The 15960-nt window shown below is 38.6% G+C and overlaps 3 protein-coding genes across 3 annotated transcripts; 1 reads left to right on the forward strand and 2 right to left on the reverse strand.

Moving 5' to 3' along the window:
* Positions 1-581: 581 nt before the first annotated feature.
* Positions 582-1109, forward strand: GCK72_008534 (uncharacterized protein; the record flags this gene model as incomplete). Its single annotated transcript, XM_053726877.1, has 3 exons — positions 582-626; positions 672-933; positions 979-1109. 3 exons carry the CDS (start codon positions 582-584, stop codon positions 1107-1109), a joined length of 438 nt encoding a protein of 145 aa, XP_053586454.1.
* A 1618-nt stretch (positions 1110-2727) lies between these two features.
* GCK72_008535 (uncharacterized protein) lies at positions 2728-10404 on the reverse strand (the record flags this gene model as incomplete). The annotated part of the gene is made up of 8 exons (XM_003093205.2): positions 2728-2823; positions 3739-3969; positions 4937-5703; positions 6378-7019; positions 7809-7950; positions 8001-8596; positions 8810-8898; positions 10346-10404. The coding sequence occupies 8 exons, from the start codon at positions 10402-10404 to the stop codon at positions 2728-2730; spliced, it is 2622 nt and encodes an 873-aa protein (XP_003093253.2).
* Positions 10405-10818: 414 nt separating this feature from the next.
* On the reverse strand, positions 10819-14549 carry GCK72_008536 (uncharacterized protein; the record flags this gene model as incomplete). Its single annotated transcript, XM_053726878.1, has 6 exons — positions 10819-10984; positions 12271-12524; positions 12890-13031; positions 13344-13602; positions 14214-14383; positions 14536-14549. The coding sequence occupies 6 exons, from the start codon at positions 14547-14549 to the stop codon at positions 10819-10821; spliced, it is 1005 nt and encodes a 334-aa protein (XP_053586455.1).
* Between the last annotated feature and the right edge of the window lie 1411 nt (positions 14550-15960).

Genomic DNA, 15960 nt, shown 5'->3' on the forward strand with positions numbered 1-15960 from the left:
TGAAGTCATAACTCTCTAGGAAAAGAATCTACCAAAAAGTTGTCAACTACTAATATGAATATCTAGGTCTGTTATATACAGAGAAGCTGGAATCGGCAAATTAGTGATTTCGCAATAAGAGCTCGAAAACAACCTGCTCTTACTGTAGCCGGATGAGAAATTCACAGCCCATTACAGATCTCGTATCTTTATGATCAGGAAGATCAGAGGCCTAGCTGTCTCACCGTGAGCAACCGACTCGAAGGGAGGCACCCGCTACCTATGCAAAGACGCTCTAAAAAAGACATGGTCCGCATTACATGGCTGTTCCTACAGAAAATTTTAGGTCTTCATAAAATTGCCTCTTCTTATGAACTTATCGAAAAATGGTTCACGTAATTTCAAAGAATTGATCAATGCCACATAAGAAACGACTTAATTCCCCGTAACGGTGTTTGCGGACCTCCTGAGCCACCGTAATCCAAAAAGAGCGGGAAATCCAAATTCAGTTATCCCCCTTGCTCATCTTTAATTTGAAGACGTTTTCCATTAGTTTCCCCGGAAAGATTATCACAACTTTCTAACATTTTCTACTTGCTGAAATGATGGACAACTGCAGAAAAGTAACCAGATGTGTAAACGAAAAGGTAACCAGTTGTGAAAAAAATTTGAAACTGTTTTTTTAAGTTCAGGATTTTCATGATGGAAGAATCATGAACGGTTCCGAAGAAATCCGTGATAGAGGAAATCCGAAAAAAGCGGATAATGCGAATAAGTTGAGATTCGTTTGGCTCGGAGAGTCCGGTTGGGAGAGGAAACCGAAGGATTGGGAATTTGATCCAAAGTCTAAAATCAACCAGTCAAATCCGGGATTTCAAAATATTTCAACTCCGAGAGCTTCGCCATTTATTGCCTCGGGAGCAGCACTCGGAGCATTGATTGGATCCAAAAAAGGTTTTTAAAGTCTTTGACATGGAAGGCTCATACTTCAATTTGTAGGTGCCACGATTGGAACAGCATTCTGCCCAGGAGTCGGTACGGTGGTTGGTGGAGTTGTTGGGGGAATCGCTGGAGCAGCAGTTGGTGTCATCGTCAACAAAGCTATGAGTAAGGCAGCCGCTGGCGAATAAAAGCAAGTTATGAAAAACGACAAAGAAGATTCTAACGACTTCTGAGAAGACTTTATGTTTTTTTTTCGAACACCTATTTTTTGAAGTTTTATGAATTAATGAATTTTTGTAAATGTTGTTCCTATTCTCTTTTTTGAAATCACAGAAAATCTACGTAGTCGTAATAAAAACCTCATCCGAAAATGGAACTTCGTTTTCTTGTCCGTTATTTGAATTGTTCAACAGAAAAAAGCGTCCGAAATCCACAGAAGATCATTGAAAACTGATATTTTCCCGAAGAAAAGCTCGAAAGAGCAAAGTCCTAGAAGACAACATAATCGTGTCTATTGTATCCAGTGAATTTGGGACTGGCGGACTGCGTTTGGTAGGAAATAGTTCATTAGAACCTTAGGCTGCTGGATCGTCTAGAAAATCGAATAGGCAACTAATAAAACGCTGGAATTACTAAGAAAACTGACTGAAGACTTCAAAATTCCTATCACTCTACACTTTATTACGACGGAAAATTCCCAAAATAATGACTTCTCCGTCGGAAAATTATAACGAAATTGAGATTTCCCTCTGAATTTTCCAATTTTCAAAATTTGTAATAAAACTTCATTTTTCGCTCCAAAAATTTCGAGTCTTCAGACCAAAATAGGTTTTTTTTCGCTCCAAATCTCAAAATTTCTGTCTAAAAACTCGGATTTTCCAGATTTTTCCATCAAAAACTCGGTTTTTTCTCTTTAATTCCATCGAAAACTCCGGTTTTTGACACTTTCACAAAACTCAAAAGAACACAATAAACTACAAAGCACGGATTCTTTTGTCTAATTCTCTTGTCTCTCTCTCTATTTGTGCCCAAACTGTGGTTTATGTTGAAAACACAAAACACTGATATGACGTATGGGGGAGACGATAACAAGTTTTAATCTTGTGATGAGACCATTTTCAGTTTTTTTCTAAAACTAGGGGGTGAAAAATATGAATTTAGTCAGAATATCGACTTGAAGCATGAAAAAATGGGGGCAGAAAGGGAAAATTCGATTAAATAATTCATATTTCAAGCGATTTTCGGAGTAAAACATAAGGAAGAAAAGAATATCTTGGGGAATTTCAGTATACATTGGTAAGAATACAATAGCTGTGAAAAAATATATATATATCTGGAAATGAGAAATTTCAGCATACAATAGGGAGATAAGCGAATACAATGAGACTATGAAAATAAAGCGGTAAAAGCAGTAAAATCGGGAAAAAAAGCAAGAAAAGATAGATCCCGGAGGCAAGGGAAAAAGGAAAATATAGTAATTTCTGGAACTTTTTTGGAGTCATGAAAAAAGGGAGAATTCCATCTGAAATTTTCAGAAAAAGCGGTAAAAAGCAAGAAAAATATAGTCAGATCGGCGAAGGAGATGGGGAAATATATTAATTTTTGAAAAAACTTTCGGAGTCATGAATGAAGAAAAAGTAGGCGGGAGATAAGCGAATACAATGGGAATATGATAGAATTCCATATGGAATTTTCAAAGAAAAGCGGTAAAAAGCAAGGAAAACATAGTCAAATCGGCGAGAAAGATGAGGGAAGAAATACAGTAATTTTTGAAAGGAAAAGCAGAAAACATGGTAAATCAAAGAATTATTTCCTCGCAGCCTTTCTTCTCTTCGCTTCTGTGATGTTGGCGTTGACTGTGGTGAGTCTCTCAAGTGCCGAACCAAATTGTCCCCTCGCCGGCTGGAAAAATTTCAGATTTCGACTAGAATATAGACGTTTTAGGAGACATTTCGAAACCCGGAGGTTTCAAAACTAGAATCATACATCTTGTTTTATAACTTAGACTCCCAATTTGAAACGGGGAAAGCTGCGAATTGCAATTATTTCGAAAAAAAAAAGACATCTCGAAACTGTGTTGATTCAAAAAATATTGGACGTTAACGAACCGCGACGTCGCGGATTTCAAAACCGCCATTTTTTCTCTAAAAATTCGAAAAATCACATAATACAGCCAAAATTTCGATTTTTGGCTTTGAATCTCTATTTTTTGAAATTTTCAGCATTTTTTGATAGTTTTAACAGATTTAGCACCGTTTTAGACATTATTTTCAATCAAAAAACCCGAAATTTCATTCAAAACCAATTAGCAATAAGAATAGCTCGAAACTATTAGCACGGCAAGCTTCAGACAACCGCGCTCTACCGAAACCGAAAAAAACTTGAGTGTGAAATTGAGAGACTCAGAGAAAAAGACAGTTTTAAGAGGGTTTCGGTGGAGCGCAGTTGTAAGTATGGTGCCAACCTGATAATTCGATTCAGACTTGTCAAAAATCGGGCCGGATTCAAAAGTGGGTACCCATTTTTTACTAAATTTTTTTTTGAAATTTCGAAAAAATAGAGTGAAAATGCTAAAATTATCATACATATTCACATTTTGATTCAATTTTAAAGTTTTGGTCAAAAACTATACTTTTTCCAAAAAAAAAAATTCAAATTTTTTCAAAAAATGTTTCAAAACGGCCGAGATTTTGTTTTCCCTTGACAAGTTTGATTCGATTCAACATCAAAGAAAGTGCGTTTCGAAACCACAGACATTTTGAAACTTGGACGTTTTAGAACCAGAACATTTAAAAACCTCAAAAAACAAAAACTCACAACTCGAATTCCGGTGGCACGACTGTGTTTCTGGAATTCATCCAAAACCCTGTCAGCAAGATCACCCAATGCCACGGCAGTTCGCTTCTCTCTGTTGATCATTCCCTGACGAGTTTTGATCATTTGAGCCACGTCGATTACTCGTTTCGATCCCGATGAGATGGGTGTTGTATTGAACCAGACGAGGAATTGGTTGTAGTTGTCCAGATGCTCTTTTGAGATCAATACTTGCTGAAAAAAAGCAGAATTTAAAAATATTTGACGTTTTCTCGAGGAAATTTTTCAATTTCGACCTTAAGCATTACGTTTTGATACGCAGCTTAATCGACCACTTTTTGAGCCGATTTATGCCCGTTTTCCGCATTTTTAGCCAGTTTTTCGACTGTCTCGCATCTTTTCAAGATCAATTCTATTCAAAAAATAAACAAAATTTTTAAATAAAAAGCTTATTTTGAATTTCGCGCTAAAATTTTAGCTGATTTCAGCGGAGCGCGTTTATTTTCACTACTCATTCCGAGACCCTGTGCTACCAGGCTAGGAAAATATGAAATTTCATATTAGCCGTTACAACTGCGCCCCACCGCAAACGAGAGAGTATCGGCGAGAGACGCAGAGTTTTTCTGGCGCGAAACAGATGTTCATTATTTTTTATCTATTTTCACAATTTTTAATTAAAAATTTGCCAATTTCCAAGAGAAAATTATGCAAAAATAAATCAAAAATGGTGAAAATCTTTTTCGCGCTCGAAAAAACTCTGCGTCTCTCGCCGATACTCTCTCGTTTGCGGTAGGGCGCAGTTGTAAGAAGGCGTGGGCTGCTAATACCAGGATTTGGAAAATATGAAATTTCAGACGAAATTTGAAAAAAATTCTATAATATGACCAGTGTTATGATTCCAGAAAATTAAAGTCGAGATTTCAGTATTTGTTGTTTTTTCTTGCTTTGACATATATTACCACGGCAAGATTCTTACAAGCGTGCTCTACTGAAACAGAGGAAATTGTGTGCGAAATAGAGAGATTCTGAGAAAAAGAGACATTTTTCAAGGGCATTTCGGTGGAGCGCAGTTGTGCCGAGCTAATAGCATCTTTAGTGATTTTCAGCGTTTTTTCGGGGGTAAATGCTCAAAATCCGGCTCATTTCCATCAAAAATTCAATTGTTTTCTTTGTTTTCCAGTTCAAAATCCACAAAACTCACTCCTTCCGGAACGCCCGGTCTCGACACCGCTGGCTTCACCGTCGACTTCAATCTCTGCGACGAGGTGCTCGGTTCAGTCTTCACCTTCTTCGGTGACGCCTCCTCCTCCTCTCCAAAACTATCATCTGATGATGAATCGTGTTGACGTCGTCGGATCACTTTGGTTCCTGCCGGCTTCTTCGCGTAGACCTTTTGTGGTCGCACTTCTTGAACATTATTCACTCTCTCCTCATCGTCTTCTTGTTCTTGATCATCATCTGCCTGCTCCTCTTCATCATCTACCAAATCAACAACTTCAACTGAACGACGAACTTGAACTTGCTCATTCTTCACAATCAACGGGACACCCGGGGGATCGCTTTCATCAAAATCAGTCGGATCGACCTCAACTGGCTGTGAATCCTCGTCCTCCACCTCTCCAACTACATCAATCTCTGGTGTTGGAGTTCTCTTGATTCTCGGCAAATGTCTTCTTGCCTCTTCAACCGATCTCTCCGCCATCCGTCTACCCCCTAAATCTCTATTTGCAGCCATTCGATCGACTGGAGACTGATGACGTGGCTCGAAGACTATGCGACGTGCTGGTGTAACCGGTGGTGGTGGCAGTGGAGCTTGGGCTGGCAAGACTTGAGTGACCTTCGTCTCTGGGTCGGTTCCAACGAAAGAACGAGACGGATAGCAAACTTTGTGAATGGCCGTGCAGCTGAAATATGGGTGCTCCCTTGGAGGGATGGTGCCGTCTGTGCAACGCCATGTTTTGCACCGTTCTGAAAAAAATCGCATAAATTATTGATTTTAGTTTCGCCCTTTTTTAACTAATGGATTGAAACGGTGGGAGGAGCCTTACTAGCGATCAGAGTTGTACGCAATGACATTTTTCGATTTCCGGAATACGGAATCCGGCACCGGAATGACGAAATAACCTGGAATTCCGGAATCCGGAATTCGGAATGATTCGATAAATTTGCAAGTCAAGTCATTTTTTCGAGTGTTTTCGATGATATATAAAGGTTAAAACTACTTTTGAGGATCAAAACCGAAAAATAAGGGCTATAATTGCTTTTAAACTCAAAAAATTAAAATTTCAACTTCTGGATTCCGGAAAAATTAAACTCAAAAACCGGAATCCGGAACCGGAATGTAAAATTTCATTTTCCGGAATCCGGAACCGGAATGTCAAAAAAAACCCGGAATTCCGGAATTTCGGAATCCGGATTCCGGACAACTCTGCTAGCGATGTGTTTAGGCCCCGCCCATTTTTGGATTTTCTCAATATATGAAAAAGTTAGATTCTGCACACTAATGATGAAATATGAGAGAAGCTTCGTTAGCTCCGCCCCCATTTTTGAGCAATTCTCTTAGGAAAAACATATAAATAGGCTCCGCCCCTTTCCCTGTCTCAATTTTGTGATTTTTTCTATAAAAATATGGCAAAACTCACGGCACAACAGCCAAACTCCGCAAAACTTTATGACCATTCTCTTGGCCTCATCGGTCAACGCTCTTCTCGGCAAATTCGGCGTAGTGGCGTCAGTGTATCCATATTTCAGCCAAAACTGCGCCCAAACATCCTCGTCCTGTTTCAGTTGATAATTCCATTGTCGTTTCAAATGATTCGGGATCCACTGGTACTCCATTACCTTCTGGTAGATGTTCAACAAGGCGTTGCACTTTTTGACGAGCAATTTGAAGTCATTCTGACTCTCGAAACTCTGTTTATTGTGTGTCGGACTGAAGACATCGTAACCGACGTTGACGTACAACGAGATTCCCAACGTGTTCGTCGTGTTCGATCGGAAGATCGCTGATTTGTGTCCCCAAGTGATGAGACGATTGTTGATGTAGAAGTGCATTCCGTTGTTCTCTCGATCCTGAATGTCACATCCCATTATGACTTTGAACGTCTTCTTTCGATTCGCGTTCTGAAGATCCTTGAGTATCCCGTCGCAAGTTGCGAGATCCGTTTGGAGTGGTGTCAGAATCCTGTTGAAATGCGTTCGAGTTTCTTTCACTTGATTGACTGTCTGTGCCGACTCGTTCCGATATTGGGTATCGGTGGTGTAGCCGTTGATCTGCTGTTGAACTGAAAATGAGAGAAATTTGAATAGGATTGCAGCCAAGGCTGTAACTAGCTTTGACATGTATCATATATCATTCGGAAGCCGAAATTATACAGTTTACGAATCGGACATTCGGACACCTTTGTAGACAGAGAAATCTTGGTCAGAAGTTATTAAAGTTTCTACAACTGCTCCCCACCGAAATTCCCTTGAAAAATGCATCTTTTTCTCTGAGTCTCTCAATTTCGCACACAATTTTCAACGGTTTCGGTGGAGCGCGGTTGTAAGAAGCGTGTCGTGCTAATAGGCCAGTGAGATAAAATGATGCTGATCACATTCTTCTATAAATCGACCCGACAATTTTCGATTTAAAGTGTGCCCAAAACTTCAAACCAAAATTTCTCAGTCAGTCGATGTTTTCAGCATGTTCAGCATGGTTTCAGCTATCACAGGGGTGCGAGGCGTAAGGTCCGCAACGAAAAGTTTTGAATTTACCGGTCGAGTCGCGATGCGTGTGCGTCGCGTTTTTCATTGAAAGATACGACAAACACACGCTAAACTTGAACTTGGCACTCAGCCAAGTCCTTTTTTGGCACCGTGCCAGCCGCTGTGAGACGGAGCGCGTTTACGTGACCTTGCGTTTTGCACCCCTGTGAGCTATCGAATGATATATGACACATGTCATAAAGCTCAGAGAATTGGGAAAATATGTGAAAATGGAAAAATTGGTTTAAAAAAAATCCCAGATATAAAACGATTTTTCGAGTTTAAACACGACATTTTCCACTTTTCCCCTATCTATTGACACTTACGCCTGTCTCTGGCCGATATCATGTCAGCCACATTCTTATTGTGACCGTCATTGAACGGCGAAGCAGACATCTCACTGTGATATCTTCCAATCCAATTGGCACAAATCTTCTTCGGTTGGACGAGCTCCTCGCAGAGAATTATCTGGAAAATTAGCTCGAATCATCATTTTCAGCCTAAAAACACCAACTCACTCTCATCTTTGGGTAGAGGTACAGAATACTGAGGTATTCTCTGAGCGATCGTTCGCTTTGTGTCGCGTCCTCTGCTCTCGTCTCAATATCATTTCCATTCAAAGCAATCCCCAGCCGTTTTCCATCGTTTCCCGTTTTCTTCAGATGAGCAATGATTATGAGAGTACCAGTCCTGTCGGTAAACCGTCCGAACATCTCCTGGAGAGTACGTCCTCTCAATGGCGCGTATTTCATGATGATTTCGAGCTCTTTTTCGTGTTCCTCCAGTGTCCACGGGAATTTTCTCGTTGTGTTTTCCACTGGATTTCCGTAGTTATCCATCGATACACACGGACACAAGACTTCATCAGTTATCTCGTTGTCTGCATGAAATGCGTGTGAGATGAGAAGACACGTGTAGATGTCGTCTCTTTTGGTGATCATGAAGAGTTCACGACCGAGATTGAAGCCGCCGGATTTCATTCCGTTTCCGTAGCGGCCGATTTTCTCGCTCGTCTTCTTCGAGTGACCGAAGAGAATCGTCTTCGCCACTTCCTCTTGCGACATACCGGTACCGTTGTCCTTGAATTCCAGGTAGTAATCGCCAAAGTGTTGCACTGGAAAATAAAGAATTGAGAAAAAGTTCAAAAAGTGCGGCAAAATTGCGAAAATGGGCGGAGCTATTTAACAATTTTAATCTCCGAACACTTTCTAGCACAAAATTAAAGTTTTCCGAGTTGAAAAAGTGGTTTTTGTCGGTATTTCAACATATAACATCAAAATTCAAATATTTTCACTTCTATATCATCTATCTCACGTCCAAAACTCACCCAAATTGATCTCGAGAGTTGCAGCGTCGGCATCATACGCGTTGTCGACGAGCTCTGCGATGGCGGAGAACGGGGAGGCGTGGGTCGTACTGGAATAGATGAGAGTTAGGTATAGTGAAAAACTCATTAGGGAAGGTTATGGAGTTATAGGAAGTCACCTATATCATTGGAAAGCTATAAAAATCACGTTAATTCCAAATGAATAATCAGTTTTTGCCCTCGAGGTCTGGTTTTCGAGAAAAGCACGGTTAAAGTTCAAAAATAGAGAATTATTACCTTTTTCGCGTGTCAGAAAGGTAATAATTCGTCATTTTTCAGAACTTTCACCTTGTTTTTCTCGAATACCAGGCCTCGAGGGCAGAAACTGAATACTTATTTGGAATCAGCGTTTTCTCAGCTTTCCAATGATATAAGTCACGTCCAATAACTCCAAACTGACTCCGTGACCTTCCCTTGTCAGTGGCTCTTTTTTGATTTGGCAGATCATTCCAGAATCAGTTTCCTCGATTCAGAATTTTCATTTTTGTGTTTTGTACAATAGAACTAATAAAAACTAGATTTTCCCCTCTCTCTATTGTTCAAATCCTACAAAATATCCCAATAAAACCTACAGTGACCCTTGAAAATCCGTCGAAAAACTATCAATATCTGACGGTATATTCATTTTTTAGAGAATATTCATGAATAAAATGGTTCATAATCAGCAATCGAGACGACAAAAAGAGAGGGAAGGTGACAGTGTGCAATAGATTCGAGTTCTCCGACATCCGCACACTCTCTCGGTTATGTTTATTTCAAAAGGGTAATAGAGAGGAGAGAAAGACGGGCGGCTGGGAGAACGGCTTCTTTTAACTTTGATCAGTAAGAAAAGAGATTGCGACTTTTGGAGGTCACGAGAGAGAGTTTGAAAATAAACAATTTGAAATGTATCGACGGAGATCAAAGGAAGATATGGTACTAATCCTAAATATAGTTTAGACTATGGAGAACCCAATTTCGAGAAGAAAACCGTCTTAAAACCTAATATAATGCCTACCAGACTTGTCACGGGTCGGGCCGGGTCGAAATCAGGAAAAATCTCGGCTCGTTTTGAAACATTTTGAGTTTTTGAATTTTTTTTGGAAATTTTTTGAAAAATGTGAATATGTATGATAATTTAAGCATTTTTACTCTATTTTTTCGAAAAATTTCCAATAAAATTTGGTAAAACGGGTTCCCATTTTTTGAATCCGGGCCGGCCCGATTTTTGACAAGTCTGATGCCTACTACTACCAGTTCTTTTGCCTTAGTCTAAAAACGTCTAGATCTGCATTGAAAAAGACCACAAATTGTCAGTTTTGATCTGAAATTTGATTCCGATGTTGCTATTTTATGCATCAAACGTGCGAATATACGTTTTTCTTCGAAAATTATCAAAGTGAGGTCAACTTCCAAGTTTTTCCTAATTTTGGGAATTTCGCTACCAATTTTGAAAACTTTTAAGCAAAATCTTCGTTTTATTTTGTTTTGGGCCCCCAATACCCTGTAAACGCTCACCTATTAGTATCCAAGTAGTTCAACGCCAGAGTGGCTCTTGGAATACTTAAGAAGTCCATCTTCTGAAAAAATGATATAAGTTATACGTAAAAATCAGAGGTGGGCGAGAATGAAGATCGTCTTCGATTGCCGCCGGGAAATTTCTCTGCGTCACTCGCGGTCGGCAGTGGTGGCGCGCGCTCTCTCACCTAATTTTTTCCGCCGACGGACCGCCGCTGCAGCTGCCGCCGCCGGCAAATTTCAATCGGAGCCCACCTCTGGTAAAAATGCAACAAAAAAAAATCAAGATGAAAAAAAAAAGAGAGGTAGCTAACTCGGAATTGAACCGAGAACAGAAATATACATGAATTACTTTCAGAAATTACAAAAAAACCCGGATTTTATGCATTTTTGTTAGTAAAATAAATATGTTAGTACTTATAAATACGCTAATTTTGATATTACAAGAAATGAATCACAACTATGTAACAGATCTACAACTTGGTGGCAATAATCAAAATTAGTACAAAAATGATAGCTACAGTAAGAATACAAATGCAGTGCATTTTCTTGTTTCCTCGTTGATATCGTTCCGCTTTGAAGACGTCTTCCACCGCTTTCGACACTCGAATCGTCGATTGTTCCACGTTGTAGTCGATTCTGGAAGAATTGAAGCATAATGCCACGCCCTCATCTCGCAAAAATAGCGCATGCACTGGGTAACAGCGATGAACCTCGAATTCAATCTCGTAAATCGACACCGAGAGAGATGCGTTGCGTGCGCGTCGCGGCTCCTTCGCCAGTGATAAGCCGCGAAGCTCGTTTTTCTTCGAAAAAGATCAATTTTCTTCATTTTTTCTCGTTTAAAACCAATTTTTCGTACTATTACTTTGTTTTTCGTTCGAAATATTATTACAGAATCTAAGAAATCTATTTTCAGCCAACTAATGCAGCGAAAAATGGACGAAATCAACGTACAAGTCAAGGCGAACATTTCAGGTTATTTTTTCCACGTATAAATTTCGATTAGTCAGTTTTCCCGTAGTTTCATGAATAAAACTTTCAGATTTCGTCTTCTACGTCTTATCATTCTACTGAAATTGTAAATATTCGGCGCAACCTCACATCAACAACGCTTCTTCAAAATCCAGTATAAATTATTCTATATTTTTATAATTTTTCTTCGTTTTTTTGCTTTTTTAATTAAAAAGTTGATGTAGTTCGAAAGTTTTTCGTTGTAAACGTTACCGGTTGTGAGTATTCTCATAGTTTTTCTTGTCTGAAATATTTATTAAACGTTCTGTCTTTGTCGCATTTTTTAAAGTCTATATGTTAAAAATTGTGTTTTCTGAAACAGGAAAATGTAATTCTAGTTGATTTTGACTTTTTTCTTAAAAACAGACACTTTTCTATTATGTTTTCAGTGGAAAAAGCAGCATTCTCATAGCGCCCAGCGCCGTCCGCCGCGTCGCGGCTTATTCCGTTAGAGGCGACGCGGCTCTCGTATCAACGGAGCGCGTTTTCGCGAGGTTCATCGCTGTTACCCAGTGCGCATGGTGTGAAGTTTTCAGTGATTTTTAATAAATTGTTTCAAAAATGGTAGATTTTGAACTGCAACAACTTCACAAAGTTCAGAAAATGCCGGGCTCCTCCCACTTTTGCAAGAGTGCCGCATAGTTTCTGGTAAAACCACGCGAGAGCATTTTTCAGCAAAAAATACTCTATTTCACTTGAAAAAATGTCGAAAATCACATCTATGAGTCATTTTTCGGAGTTTATTCGAAGTTTTGATAACTGAAAGTGCGAAAATTCTACTTTTTGTATGTCAAATCGCGAAACTTCATGCCGAAAAGTGCGCAAGGGATAAGCCATACCATCCTATCTAATTTTCAGCGAACAATTCCAGTTTTTCAACAGTTTTATAGCCGAAAATGCTCAATTCCCACCTATCAATGACACTCCCTTGATCGACAATCATTTGTGACAAATCCTGGAACAACGTATTCAATTCGCGAATCGACGAGTTCACTGCCATCACTTCTTTCTCTCGTTCTCTCACTTCTCGATCATTATTCATAAATTGTTGGAGTTGAGCCATTGAGAGCTCAGTCGACGGAGACACTTCCAGCTCCGCCCAATTCGGTGCATCGATGAGCGGGTCGGTGGTGATGAGATAGTTGTCCACGTTTCGAGATCGATTCTGGAATGAAAAATGGGATTTTAGAGGGTTTTCAGGGTAAAAATCTGGTTTTTTTTTCATAAAATTGTTTCATCCCCATGGAGACCCAACCCGTCTGTAAGGCTCCGCCCCTTTTCCCATAGTACCCCATAGAGGATGGCGGAACCCATGAGATGACATGTTTTTGAATTTTTGCTAATTTTTCACTGATTTCAAAGCATTAAACCTCGATTTGTTGATCTCGCAATCTGTATGTGTGTCTGTTTGTCCAGAATCTAGGTTGTATGTAATTAAGAACGAATAAACACATTTTTTTGGGGAAAAACCGGTTGAAACTGCTTACACCCATTATTTTAGACATTTTCAACTGAACTCCGGGTACTCACCTGAATATCACTCAAATACTTCAACTGTCTCCCCCGAAATTCATCAGTAATCTGACTCAATGTCAGACTCAACGTCGCCGCCGCATTCTCTCGAAGCTTCTGTTGCATTGGTTTCTCTTTTCCGTGACTTCCAGAGATCATTCTGGAAAAAGGAGACAATTTTGATAGGTATATATAGAATTTTGCAATTATCTCCGGTGAAAAAACTTTAAAAGTCGAGAAATCGGTCAAAAACTACTGTTTTTTGATCAAAAATGAATTTCAGGTCAAAGAAAAGCGAAATGTTGGCTCGAACCCTCTCTAAAATTGCCAATTTTTCAATAAAATTTAGAGTTTTCGTAAAAATTCGACCCAATTCTCGGGAAAATCAAGATTTTCTTTGATTTTCGAAGAAATTTCTGAAATTTTTCATAGAAAAATCTTCAAAAATGGCCTGAAGTCCTCATTATCTCACCTGATAAGCCGCTGACAATGAGTGAGCATTTGTGTGACATGTTCTGTCGTCTGCTCCATCAATTTCTCCTCTTTTTCGAATGCTTCATCTCCGAAATTTGGTCGGGAAATGTGTTTTCTCTGTGCTTCTCCGAGCTCATCGAGTCGTCGTTGAACCCGTTCAAACTCGAATTCCACTTGATCTGCCGTATGAATCCAAACGGGTTCCTCTTCTGTTTCCTGACGACCGTCTTCTAATTCCACTAGAGCCATTCGTTCTTCTGAAAGCTGGTAGTGGGTTGAAAATGGTGAAAATTATTCACTTTAATTGGCAATTTGGAAGAAAAATGTGGGTTTTCGGGATTTTTGAACTTAAAAATGAAGGAAAAATGGTACAAAATTGAGAATTTCGGTAAAAAAGTGAATAAAAGTGGAAAAAACAGAGATTTTTTTTCAAGATTCCTCAATTCGGGAAATAATTTGTGCGCTAATTTGGCTATTAAAATAATTTTGCAGCAAATCACTGGAAAAATAACAAAAATCGGATAGAAATTGAGATTTTTGAGTGAATTTTTAGGAAAAGATAGCTTTTTTGAGATCAAATACGAGGTTTTAAGCAAAGAATTTCATTTTTCACGGTAACCGCTTATGAAAATTAAAAAATTCAGTTTTTAATTGTGAAATCCTCTTGAAATATCGAATTTTAAAGTTTTTCGACACATTTTTTTTCGAAAAAATGAGAAAAAGTTGTTTTTCATACAGTTTTTGTCTCAAAAATTGTATTTTGCATGAATTTTGACTGTACCGCAAAAAATTGTCACTAATTAACCACAAATTTACGGCGAAAACTTGAAAAATCGATATTTTCTGTTCAATTTCCATAATTTCTTACCATCTCCACGACTCCTAACAATCACATCCGAATCATCCTTATAAATGAGTCGACTTTGATGGGCATTCGATCTCAGAAGCATGAAAACTTCTGTTAAATTCCGAGTGGTGCCGTAAACCTCATTTTTCTTCGCTGCCGCCGCCGCCGTTGATATTGAAGACGTCGCCATTCTGAAAATAGCAAAATAATCGATAAACAATGAATTTTCGCATTGAAAAGATGGGAAAAACGATATAAAATCGGCATTATTGGTGTAAATTTGACGTCGATGGTGTGAAGAATGGGAAGGAGCGCAGTAGAGCGGTGGAGCGCGTTTACTGACCGCGATAATGGCATCGAAGCGACTAGGCGGCGGCTAACGAGCAGATGAATGAAAGAGAGAGTTTAGAAGATAAAAGATAGAAGAAATTCTAGTATTTATGTGCAAAAAGAGAAGAGAAACTCAGCTTGGAAGAAAATTATCGATTTTTGTGTGTCGGCAGGGTTTAAAGGAGAAAAGAGAGGGAAGAGAGGCGATAATTGAATTCATTACGAATAATTTGAAACGGAGTTAAGATGTTTTTGCAAAAAAATAACAGAAAAGTATTTTTTAACGAAAAAAAAAATGAAATCGTCATTTTTATAAGCTGTCATCACTAAATTTTTAGATTTTATCGTATTTTTTGGAAAACTTTGAAAAAAAATGAAAAAAACCCATGTTTTCATCGAATTTTAACTATTTCAGTATTCAATATGTCACGAAAACTCAAATCACTATGATTTTCATCAGACTTGTCACGGGCCGGGCCGGGCCAAAATCAGGAAAAATCTCGGCCCGGCCCGGCCCGTTTTGAAAAATTTTTTCAAAACATTTTCAGTTTTTGAATTATTTTTGGGAAATTTTTGGAAATTTTTTGAAAAAAGTATAGTTTTCGAATAAACATTTAAAATTGAATTAAAATGTGAATATGTAGGATAATTTAAGCATTTTTACTCTATTTTTTCGAAAATTTTCAAAAAAAAATTGGTAAAAATGGGTACCCATTTTTGAATCCGGGCCGACCGGGCCGGGCCGGGCCAAGAGAAATTTCGGCCCGGCCCGGCCCGGCCCGATTTTTGACAAGTCTGATTTTCATCGATTCTGAACGGAATATTAATGAAAATGTAGTGGAAAATGTTGAAAATCACCAGAAACCTGAAAAACTTTGGAGAAATATCAAAATCGAGCGAAAACCTACTGACATTTCGGGAATTTAGGGGTTTTTAAAATAAAACTGATTAATTTTGTTAAATATCACCAGTTTTCGATTGAATTCATGAAAAATTGTCATCAATTCAGTGAAAAACGACAGAAAACCGGTAGAGTCAGCTAAAAATTTCAAAATCCGGTTGACACACTTTTGTTTATCGACTTTTTTTGCATAAAAACTGATACCCTCTATTCATTTTTGGTTTTCTCGGATTTTTGCGAGTTTCAGTCACAGAAAATCAAGAGAAATTTGTGAAAAACCAACAGAAATGCGCTGAAAAAATAACTTTTTTTCAAAAATTAGTCGTTTTCTTCGAATTTTCTGTTATTTCTGCACAGAAAACAGTTCATTCATTAATTTTCTTTCAATTTTTAATCAATTTCCCGCAAAATTACACTAAAAATGACCGGGAACGAGGTGAAAATTACTAAAAATGCAGAAAAAATAAAAATTTTCCACCTGGAGTCCGTAAACACCGCGCCGCAAAGATGCACAACTTGAGAAAGGACCGTAACCCG

Source organism: Caenorhabditis remanei, chromosome III (genome assembly GCF_010183535.1).
Source record: "Caenorhabditis remanei strain PX506 chromosome III, whole genome shotgun sequence".
In the NCBI taxonomy this organism is placed as follows: domain Eukaryota; kingdom Metazoa; phylum Nematoda; class Chromadorea; order Rhabditida; family Rhabditidae; genus Caenorhabditis; species Caenorhabditis remanei.